Genomic DNA, 11,451 nt, shown 5'->3' with positions numbered 1-11,451 from the left:
AGCATTTGCACGTGTGGCCTAAACTGAAGAAGAAAATTTGTCAGATTTGTCGCGCTCTACTGACGACACAACACTGACCGTCAGAAGGAGTCCCGAGTCTTGACATGTATTAAACGAATTAAACAAAAAGAACAAAATGATGAATTTGGCTGCGTTGTTGCAAAGCTTAAGATGCTCCTTGCTACGCATTGAGAGCAGACTTATGCAGGCATCTGGAATTGAGCGACAGCAAGGTGAGTTTTACGTTTTTGAAATGTATGGTCGGGCAATCACGCGTTGGTCTCTGTAGTTCCAGCTTTGGCCATCAATGGCCCAAGTCTACTGCCTAATTTTCAAGACCAACAAGGGAAGGGTGGCCAAGACATGGAGGAACTCCCCGGAGTTCTCGACAGCATCTTCTGGATGGCAGTACCCAAGAAGAGACGTACCATCGAGGTCAACAGAACAAGGAGAAGGGCAGAACAAAAACTCATCCGGGTCAAGGTATACCTGGTCACTGCCCATGTGATTTTCTTATTTTATCGTCGTCTACAACACAAATATTTACTCTATAAATCTCAAGGGGTACCAAAGCGACATTAAATTGATAGACATGGGGTTTTGCTTTCTGGGGTGTATAGAATTCTTATTATGGTGTGCATAACATAACTACATTTACCTACAACCTTAATACAGTTTTGGCTCTATTTACGAAATTAATTGGTTCCAGAACTTGTTTCGTAACTTGGATTTTTTTTTGTAAAAAAAAAAAAAAAAAAAAAAACTTTTTATGTATATTATTTCATTAGTCCCATGGGCCTAAAAAAATAACCAACTAAACCCTTTAAAAATAATCTGAGTCTCCCAGTTTTGTATGCAAGATGTGAAAGACAAAACTAGAGAAAAGTATTTATTAATGTGTTCAAATGAATAAGAAAATGAAAAATTTGGTATGTACGTCATTTGATTGTGAGTGTCATGTAAATATATCTGACTAAAACATTCACCTCGTGCATCTCTTCTTCAGGACAACATTGAGCCATGTCTAGAGTGCGGCCATTTAAAGCAGAAACACATTTTATGTGGTTTCTGTTATGCAAAAGTACGCAATGAAACCGCTCTGATCCGACATCAAATTAAAGCGATGGAGGGTGGACCTCTCAGGGCCCCAACGGTGGAGACGGTTGTCTTGTATGCAGATGAGAATGCAACTGAGCTGGACAAAGACAAGAGGATAATCGAGAGACCCAGGAAGCGCCCCGCCTGGTTCGGCCAGTAATGCCTGACCCGTGCAAGACCCACCTTCAGTTTACTGCACGTCCAATCATTTGCTTTAATAACCTGTTTATAGTCATTGAGGCTTCTTTTTTGCCAGTTGCATGTCATGAATTTGGTTTGCTTTTATTGGTGTACACAATGTGTAAGGCAACAACTAAAAATGAATTATTATGTTTGATAAATATGTGAATAGAACAATAAAGATGCTATTGGATTGGATAACTATTCATCCCGTCTTTGGGAAATTTTGTTGTTACAGTAACAAGAGGGTGAGGATGCAGAAATGGGAAAATAGGAAGGGTCTTTTAGGCATAAAGATAGGTAATGAGTAAGTTAATAAATAAATACATGAATAAGCCACAGCTCCGGGCACCTGCAGAACAAAACCAAACACAAAAACAACAACCTACAGCATAATGTATACCCAGGCTGACAGCTGTAACAATGTTTATGCTGTTTTATTCCATATTATTGACTAGATAATGCTCATGTTGCCTCTCCAAGGCTAAGTAGAAACAAGCCCCAAAATTGGAAATCACAAAGATACTGAAACAAAAGCTTACATCAAGTTTTTAATGTGTGCAAATTACATGGCATTTATAAGGTCACTCTATGTTAACATTGTAAAGGGACTGTAAATTAACTAAGAGTAATTTTGCCATTAAAATACATGCCAACATGACATTTACTTTGTATGAAGATTCTAGTGTCACTTCAGAAACTTATCAGTGAAGTGTGTATTTCTGATACTTGTGAAATCAGTAAGAGATATATGCTAGTCTTCATGGTAGAAGTGGAGGAATTTGAGCTTATGCATCTGCACATTCCAATGAATTCCATGATAAAAACGTTCAAGATGGCTTATCAAGTAAAAGGTTGATATTCAAATTCAAAAAAGAATAGATCCAATAAATTAACATTAGATTCCATTGTGTGCAACAAATGTTACATCACACATTCTGACTTAAGATTGCAAAATAAACTATTCACACTTTGATTCATATTATCCAATGTGGATATCATTTCAGTACATTTGTACTACCTGGTTTAAGCTAAAGTGTGTCATTTGAGATGACTTAATAGGGACAAACTATTTGGAAGCATTTCATAAACTATAACAAAATATCTCATTAATACATCATGCTTATTCCATTGCTGATGCAGAATTCAAACTAAAATGATTGCCTCATTTTGTGTCGGGCTTTAGGTTTTTCCCTAAAATGGCCGCCTCAGTTCTCTTGTGTTTTTCAACAGTGACCTGCAGCTGCCAGTTCTTCAGATACACCCACATGAGACTACCGTTTTTTCTTTTGTCCATGTTCATCAGATTTGCACAGTGCTTATCCCTCTTGAAAATTTCTCTAAGATCAGCCTCCAGATCAATTTCCTCCGCGAGAGGCTCCTTGACGACCTTCACAAGTATGTTTCTCTCCATTTCCAGACGCTTATCTCGAGGCAGCAGTAGGGAACAGTAAGCATCCTGGCGTTCCACTAGTTGAGCCTCGACCTCTTGCAATGTGGCATTAGCTCTCTGGTACCACTTGTTCTGTTGATCCATGGCTTGGTGCAGCACAGCTGCTCCGGCTCCAGAATTGATATAGCTTTGCTTCTGTTCCTCTAACCAGTCACGCTCCTGTGGAAAATGACACCATTGTTTGGTAATGTCAGACCTTTACATAATTGAGTGACCTTTGAAAGTAAACCTTTGTAGCTGACAAGTACGGCGAGTCAAACAGGAGTTTACCTCTTGTAAACGTTTCCGTTCTTCTACCAAATGATGGCTCTGTGAGATCATAGCATGCTTATAGCCTTTCACCCTCTCTCTCTCCTTCTCCAGCTCCACCTCCAAGGAGGCCACGGCTTTGCGTCTCTCTGTTAATGTCTCCTCGTAGCGTGATTCCATTTCACTCTTAACCATGAACACATCCCTTTTGTATTTGGATTTGGCTTTTTCAATCTCTCTCTCAGACTCCCGAGTCCAGATCCAACCTTTTTGGAAAGGAAAATAACCATATCTTGAGCAAAAAAACTCAAGTGCAACATATTTTTTGTTGTTGTTTTAATTGAAGTCAGCATAAGATGAGAGTCAGTCAGTCGTAAATTGCAATCTGCAACCGGTAAGTTTATTTGCATTTGTATTTTCCAACATTGTAAAACTTTTTTTCCCCACTTTTGGTTCCATTTGCGGCGCTAACATTGCGTATGTGCTTGTGTAACTTACGAAATGCAGCCAGTCCTAGCATCGGCACCAGTAGAGCATAATTCCACTGGTTTCCATCTGCTCCTCCGTCCTCTCTTTCTCCTGGGTTTGGTTGAATGTTCCATCTAGGGGGGTCATTAAGGTTGTTCATGGAGCCTGCTGCCACACAAAAAAAACTCAAAACATTACACTGTGGTAATCTTTAGCTATCTATAATTACTAGAATTGCTCATTTTACTGTATCTACAACTGATCAACATTTACTGTGTTTGTCAAACGTGTATAAAAAAAGTATGAAGAAGTAACAATCCATTTCATTAATTCATAACTTGACACTGGGGGATTTTCCCCCGCACATGATAGAACCTCCATTGGAGCTGTAAAATTACAGCATAACATTAAAAAAAGACCATAGCGCATTCTATTTTTTTTGTGTGTTTAAGAGATGACAAAAAATGGCAGTGCATCAACACCATGCATTCAGCATGTACATTATTTATGTTACCATCCATCTTTTTTCACAAATGATTATCTTCTCAAAAGTAGCAGCTGTCCAACAAACTATTTCAAATGACAATGAGATAATATTCTTAACTGGTTGACGGAGAATCATAATCATTATTAAGGCTGAATCGTTAGTAAACAAGGTAGCTGTCAACATTGAAACAAGTGAATCAATGGGTAAGAGGTAAATAGATAAAGCATATGAATGTGCACGATCTAAGGGCTTGATTATATTAGTACATTTATAATATCGTATTTAAAAAAATCTTAATAATAGAAATTATTATGCAGCATTTGCACCGTGCTTTTTGTGATATTTACAGCCCAGCTAGCCTGAAACGAGGCTAGGTCAAAGCTAAAAAGCTGGCTGTCATGTTAGCTTGCGCAAAGAGTATTTCAAAAAAAGAATTTAACGGGACTTAATAGCTGTGGCAGTACAACTATAAAACTTTTTTAAAAATACTATTTTGCAGTGTTGTAGCTCACCTTCAAAGATATGTTTGAGGTCACTTATACATTTGTTCTTGCTCGGCAACAAAAACTCTGGTTACACAATTTTAGCGTGTTCATCAAAAGGGGGTTGTTTGATTAGTTTTATCAAAACGTTTCAATTAAGATTCGTCATGATCACGGGCAAATAACTATTTGGATTTTTATAATCCATAAAATATTTATATGTAAAATAATGCCCGAGTTAAAGTTTGAAAAGTGATGCAACCAACCATTTTATTTAACGTCTCCCCCCATTTGTCAGCATTGTGGTTCATTCCAGTCGAAAAGAATACGTCAGCCACCACATTGGATCTGGGGTGTCGGCGTTTGTTTTCTATCTGACAACATGGCTGGTGTTCAAGTTGCCTCTCGCCTCCTCTCCAAGAGGATACTGTCCTCCAGAAAAGCAGTGAGTACGAATACTTGTAATATATGTTTATTTTTTCATCTGTGCATGCTGAATGTAAAATCAAGTCGTTTTTTTCCTCCGCAAAGAACGTGTTCCATTGCTTTCATAACTATGCTGTCTGACTTGCGTAACTGTGTTACGTAGCGAAGGGCTCCTTCAATGTGACACTAGACTGAATTGAATATTGGCTCGTAAACGCTAACAGATCCAAATTTGTGTTGATGTTTTCTTCTTTAGTAAATATATGTATTTTTATAATATTTTACCAGAAGTGATCCCGTTCCTTCACGAGTACCCGTATGTCTCGTTGTCCTTGCCAAAGCACTCTAGCTTCTGTTGTTAGCTTGATTTAGCGGTACATAGTTACATTGTTTTGGATAAGAAACATACAAACATTCTCGTTTTACGACTGAGTTCTGTTGTATTGTAAGGTAAAGACAACACATTAAATACGTGGATAAAAGAACATTGTTGTTTATTGTATGTGATTGATAACCTTTGAAGGTTTTTATTTTGTTACCATAGACAGGATCCACTCTATTTGTCAACATGTTCTCCGTTTTAAATATCTTCTTTCGTATTTAGCCAACTGTTCAACCTTTTTAATGAAATAAAAATGTTAATTTCTCCACCAGGTCTCTGCTACGGCAGTTCAAAGTGCAAAGAACTTGCACTTTTCCATCTATGGAAAGAGAAATGCAAAGGTTTCTGATGATGTGAGTTCAAATAACCATCCGGATGCTAAAAGGACAAATCAATAGCCTGAATATATTGATTTTGTTCCTTTCGGTGGTGGTTGATTTTGTAATGCTGTTGTACTGTATAGGTTACTGTAACCAGTAAAGTGGTTTTGTTTGTTCTCAGATCTCCAATCAGTACCCAGTTGTGGATCATGAGTTTGATGCCGTGGTGGTTGGCGCCGGGGGAGCGGGACTCCGGGCAGCTTTTGGGCTGTCTGAGGCTGGCTTTAACACTGCCTGTGTCACCAAGCTTTTTCCTACCAGGTCTCACACTGTTGCAGCACAGGTAGGCTACTTTACTTTTTTTTAAATCGCGCTAAGTGTGTTGTAATTTGACGATAAAATACAATCTCATAATAAAGGTGATGTTAATAGTTTACCGTTTTTCTAGGGTGGAATCAATGCAGCACTTGGTAACATGGAGAATGATGACTGGCGCTGGCATTTCTATGACACAGTGAAGGGTTCTGATTGGCTAGGGGACCAGGATGCCATCCATTACATGACAGAACAAGCTCCAGCAGCTGTCGTGGAGGTACACACCAATATTGATTTTAAATTCACATGAAAACAGGAGAAAAAAAACAATCCCTAAAAATTGCTACTTATATGTAATTGTTCCCACGTGGGCATTATTTTTAGCTCATCATTTTTTAGCTCATCTTTTAGCGATTTAGTTGGCTCCCCCACTGGATAACTTGAAACCTGCAGGCAGCCATAACTGCAATCAATTAATTAAACAAAAAAAAAACAACTAAAAACAGCATGTCATTCCCTCTTTATCACTCCACTAGTTGGAGAACTTTGGCATGCCATTCAGTCGCACTGAGGATGGTAAGATCTACCAGAGGGCGTTTGGAGGTCAAAGTCTTAAATACGGGAAAGGAGGCCAAGCCCACCGCTGCTGCTGTGTTGCAGACAGGACTGGTCATTCACTACTTCACACTCTGTATGGAAGGGTAGGCTTCTTATTTTATCCAAAAAAATAATTTGGAAAAGCCTAATACAGAACAATGAGCATTGTTTTTACTTTGTTTTTATCTCAGTCGCTGCGTTATGATACGAGTTACTTTGTGGAATACTTTGCACTGGACCTGTTGATGGAAAATGGCGAGTGCAAAGGCGTTATTGCGCTGTGCATGGAGGATGGATCTATTCATCGTATCAGAGCTCAGAACACGGTCATTGCCACTGGGTAAACGCACACATGAGCAACTGGGCACTTGTGCAATGCAATGTTTGCTCGTACACTTCAATGTACATGTGATGTAACCAACAAACGTCTGTTTTCCAGAGGTTATGGTCGAACCTATTTTAGCTGCACTTCTGCTCACACCAGTACTGGTGATGGAAATGCCATGGTAACCAGAGCAGGTCTGCCCTGCCAGGATTTGGAGTTTGTACAGTTCCACCCCACCGGTAAGAAAAGAATTGGCTTATTGCAGAAGCAAAATATCCACCATGTTTTATCTAAAATGAATAAATCACAGCAGATATTTGCTTAATTCCCCGTTCCACATTTATACTCTACACAGAGATATTTGAGATTTACGTGTGGAAAATGACAGAAAAAGGCGGAAGAATATTTGAGTTAAATACCAGCATTAAAAACACTTTGGGCCATTTTGACACAACCTGTTAACTAATGATGACATTTTGTGATGTTATCGCATTATATTCAAATTTGAGTTTACTGTTTTACAAATATCACTGATGATCCTTATCTTCTAGCATCTTGAAGGATTAACTTTAGACTTTGTTTAAAAGATGCTACAGACATGGACTTTTGTGGTGTTTTGAGTTCCATCTGCCTATCATTTTTGTACTGAATTAGGAATACAACAAATATTTAAACCATATTTTTGTAGATCCAGCATAGAGTGAGGATTGATTTTTACACATCGTTAAAAATATGCCCAATTTCTACATTCTCAGGGATCTATGGTGCTGGTTGCTTGATTACCGAGGGTTGCCGTGGTGAAGGAGGCATCCTCATCAATAGCGAAGGTGAGCGATTCATGGAGCGCTATGCTCCCAACGCCAAGGACTTGGCCTCCCGAGATGTGGTGTCCCGCTCCATGACCATAGAGATCAGAGAGGGCAGGTAACCAAACCCAAACACTTACTGTCCTTGTTCTCATGTTTGTTAAAAAGCAACGCATGTTTTACCCTTGATTTTAAAGGGGGGGGGGGGTCACAAACTCCACACAAAGTGGTCGGAAACCCCACGATCTCAGAACAGTGAGGAGAATGCTAAAGACATTTTTAGGCCACTTCATACAAGAAATTACTATAGTACATCTAGTAGAGCATCTTCAGACACAATCTAGCACGTTACTGAAAGCACAAAACTAAATTTAGAGTAACTTTCTTTGCACGTCTGTATTTTTTTTGAATATATAATTTTACAAGCGCTCAAAAGTGAATGTCTGAAATGTTGATATGAAGTATTGAATAAGACAAACTCGCAGTGATGTGATGTTGAGAGTCTACTGAATCTCGCGTGTTTGATTTTTCAGGGGTGTGGGTCCAGACAAGGACCACGTCTACCTGCAGCTACACCACCTGCCTCCTCAGCAGCTCGCCACAAGGCTGCCCGGCATTTCTGAGACGGCAATGATCTTTGCCGGTGTGGACGTCACTAAGGAGCCGATCCCCGTCCTGCCAACCGTCCACTATAACATGGGAGGCATACCTACAAACTACAAGGGCCAGGTAAGCCAGACTCGCCACAAACCACACTCCCCCGCAGCTCCCATCAATTCCGGATTTCCCCCTATCAGGTGATCACTCACACCAAAGGTGAGGACAAGGTGGTTCGCGGACTGTACGCCTGCGGAGAGGCCGCATGTGCAAGCGTTCACGGTGCCAATCGATTGGGTGCCAACTCTCTCTTGGATCTGGTGGTGTTTGGCAGAGCCTGCGCCCTCACCATCGCTGAGGAGCACAAGCCCGGTGAGGAAACTTTTCACAAAAGCATGCAACAAAGAGAATATCATATACCGTATTTTCTCACATAAAGCCCGTATTTGTAACTCAAAACAATGACTGAATCAAGGCTACGGCTTATATGCGCACAAGGCTTCCTATACTCTTTTTCACCAGTAGATTTCGGCAAAGTAACATTTACTATTTTTGGGTTATTTTGATATTGACCCTAAGGTGCTTTTAAGTCATACGACATCTCAGAAATACCACGTGTGATGATTTTTCTTAAGATTTTCCCTTCAAACTAACACATTTGTACTCCATATTAAAACCATCAATATGGAGGTGAAAATTGTGAATCAGGATTTTAAGGGTGTGGCTTATACATGGGGAAATACGGTACATGACTGATGTATACATACAGAATATCGAGGTCTTAAACAGGGCAGCAGAATTTGTCAATAATTTGGAGACTCAGCGGTTTGGTGTATTTCTCCCCAGGTGAAGCACTTTCCCCTCTAAAGTCCAGTGCAGGTGAAGAGTCCGTGGCCAACCTGGATAAGATGAGGTTTGCTAATGGTAGTCTGCGAACCTCTGAAATTAGGCTCAATATGCAGAAGGTCAGTAAACAAGGAATATGTACACACACAGTACTCTATCGATAACATGGCAACTTATTATTATTATTTTTATATTCATCCAGGCCATGCAGTCCCACGCTGCCGTGTTCCGTACTGGTTCTGTCCTGAAGGAGGGCTGTGACAAAATGGATGCCATTTACCAGACTATGGACGATATCAAGACCTTTGACCGAGGTAAAGCTTCGCCGAGCACTCAAGGGTTGCCAACGCTAAACTTGGAGCGATGTTCAATATGTGAGAAAATACAGTGCTTGAGCAAAAATAACATCCTGATTTCCAATGGACTGCTAGGAATTGTGTGGAACACTGACCTGGTGGAAACTCTGGAGCTGCAGAATTTGATGCTGAACGGCGTGCAGACCATTCACTCAGCTGAGCAGAGGAAAGAAAGTCGAGGAGCTCATGCCAGAGAGGACTTCAAGGTACCCGTTGTGGAAGATTTAGTGGTTTTCAAGAAATCTGTCGTCATTGCCCCTCTAACATGATGTCTGGTTGTCATTACAGGATCGCATTGATGAGTACGATTTCTCCAAGCCCCTGCAAGGTCAGGAGAAGAAGCCATTTGAGCAACACTGGAGGAAACACACCATGTCTTACGTTGAACCCAAAACTGGCAAGGTACTGTACATGCCTTATTATTGTTAGCGACCGTGGCGGAGACATTTTTGAGCCCTGAAATGAATTATTTTACTAATACATCCCCAAATTATGTGGATCATCATAGGTCACCTTGGAATACCGCCCTGTCATTGACCACTCTTTGGATGAACAGGACTGCGCTCACGTGCCACCTGCCATTCGTTCTTACTAAGAACCCCTCCAAGCACAACAAGTACTCGTCAAATACTCATTTTGTGGAGGTGTCCCTACTATACGCAGGATATCAAGGGGAAATGATGCTTTACTTTGCCTGTGTGCTTTTAAAGGCTGTTTGTCACTTCTTGTGCATCACACGAACACTCCATCTTTGCCATTGTGACGTTGCTGAGCTCTCATCTCTCGGGTTTGCATTGCTTTAAATGCATTTTTTTTAATATTTCAGATTCAGGCTGGACAAGAAATTGTTTTACTGTAAGGCAATAGAGAGGTTTTGAAGAAAGTTGTAAATATGACCTAAACATACTGCCCCATTATCATGGTCGATTAGACAATTCACATTGGTCAAAGGTAAAATGTAGACATCTTCATAACAGTTGCCTTGGATAGCATACATTTGTGATCTTTTGGTGTGTTTGCACTTGACAGTAATGAAATATAATATCAATCGTGCTTCATATAGCTATTTAATGTAGCAGCTGGTATCTATCGATGACAATATGATGCATGAAGAAATGTCTCGTGTACAAGACAACGGTGTCAATTAAGTACTCAAAGCTTTTTCTTGCTACAAATGTGTGTCGAAGGATGGAATATATGGATGTTAAAGGAAAGGAACAGCGCTTGCTTATCAATACTTTCTTGAACAAGTTTTTTTTTATTATTATATGGAAATGATATCAATATGGAGTGGATCCTCTTTGAATTAAACGCACAGAATAAATGAAAAATGATATTGGTCGGCTGGCATCACTTAGACTTGGTTTCTTCAACAGCATTGTTTGAAGTGGTGTGATTTAATTTATTGCTTTTTTGACGCATTGTTTGTTTTATGATGAATAAAAGGTAGACAATACAAGGAAACAAGTGTATCTTTGATTATTCTATAGAAAAGAATACCTCAACTTGGGAATGCATTGAAATAACCACATTGAGGCTCACTATCTGTTTGTTTAAGGTTAGGAAATACAAAATCAAAATGAATAAATTGTTAGATCCATAAGCCTGAGACAGTTTAGTAATTAATAATAATAAAAAAAGCGATCAATTTGCGTTAATATTATTGCAATATCATACGTAGGAATGCGTACTTTTAAAGCTGCCACGAGATGACAGCAAAAGCATGACAACATGTTGCCCATGAATGGCAATGTACGTATATGTCAGTGGTGGACCGTCAGAGCCTGCGAGGCCTTCTCTGCTGGCGTGAAAAAATATCTGAATTACAGACTAAAACTTTTACCCAGAGGTGTTAAAGTGGCGGCCTGTGGGCCAAATCTGGCCCACCACATCATTTTGTGTGGCCTGAGAAAGTAAATGACGAGTGCCAACTTTCTGTTTCATGATTAACTTAAAATGAGAATTGTAGATTGTTTCACCGCAACTTTGAAAGTAGAAATTAAAATGACATAATAGTGATTAACTAGGATTTCTTTGACATTTCCTCATCTGAAAAGGATTTAA

At 39.7% G+C, this 11,451-nt stretch overlaps 3 protein-coding genes across 4 annotated transcripts; 2 read left to right on the top strand and 1 right to left on the bottom strand.

Annotated features, from left to right (window-relative positions):
* The first annotated feature begins 30 nt into the window (after window positions 1-30).
* On the top strand, window positions 31-1,486 carry mrpl32 (mitochondrial ribosomal protein L32). The gene is made up of 3 exons (XM_077721897.1): window positions 31-233; window positions 290-483; window positions 1,007-1,486. Exons 1-3 carry the CDS (start codon window positions 137-139, stop codon window positions 1,256-1,258), a joined length of 543 nt encoding a protein of 180 aa, XP_077578023.1. The 5' UTR covers window positions 31-136; the 3' UTR covers window positions 1,259-1,486.
* Window positions 1,487-1,811: 325 nt separating this feature from the next.
* LOC144199979 (coiled-coil domain-containing protein 127-like) lies at window positions 1,812-4,684 on the bottom strand. Of its 2 annotated transcripts, none has more exons than XM_077721896.1 (4): window positions 4,448-4,684; window positions 3,479-3,613; window positions 3,002-3,246; window positions 1,812-2,890 (listed from the first exon to the last, which is right to left on the bottom strand). In XM_077721896.1, exons 2-4 carry the CDS (start codon window positions 3,606-3,608, stop codon window positions 2,444-2,446), a joined length of 822 nt encoding a protein of 273 aa, XP_077578022.1. In that variant the 5' UTR covers window positions 3,609-3,613; window positions 4,448-4,684; the 3' UTR covers window positions 1,812-2,443. The 2 variants fall into 2 exon arrangements, with proteins under 2 accessions (XP_077578022.1, XP_077578021.1); XM_077721895.1 differs by having other exon boundaries at window positions 3,479-3,616; window positions 4,448-4,683.
* Window positions 4,685-4,704: 20 nt separating this feature from the next.
* sdha (succinate dehydrogenase complex, subunit A, flavoprotein (Fp)) lies at window positions 4,705-10,854 on the top strand. Its single transcript, XM_077721893.1, has 15 exons — window positions 4,705-4,862; window positions 5,498-5,578; window positions 5,727-5,888; window positions 5,994-6,137; window positions 6,397-6,561; window positions 6,649-6,797; window positions 6,897-7,021; window positions 7,538-7,706; window positions 8,122-8,317; window positions 8,386-8,557; window positions 9,032-9,150; window positions 9,234-9,345; window positions 9,463-9,593; window positions 9,676-9,789; window positions 9,896-10,854. Exons 1-15 carry the CDS (start codon window positions 4,800-4,802, stop codon window positions 9,980-9,982), a joined length of 1,989 nt encoding a protein of 662 aa, XP_077578019.1. The 5' UTR covers window positions 4,705-4,799; the 3' UTR covers window positions 9,983-10,854.
* The last annotated feature ends 597 nt before the right edge of the window (window positions 10,855-11,451 follow it).

The sequence above is a fragment of the Stigmatopora nigra genome, chromosome 7 (genome assembly GCF_051989575.1).
Source record: "Stigmatopora nigra isolate UIUO_SnigA chromosome 7, RoL_Snig_1.1, whole genome shotgun sequence".
NCBI classification, from domain to species: Eukaryota; Metazoa; Chordata; class Actinopteri; order Syngnathiformes; family Syngnathidae; genus Stigmatopora; species Stigmatopora nigra.
The sequence above is the reverse complement of the archived record's forward strand: the minus strand, read 5'-3'. Positions and strand labels throughout refer to the sequence as shown.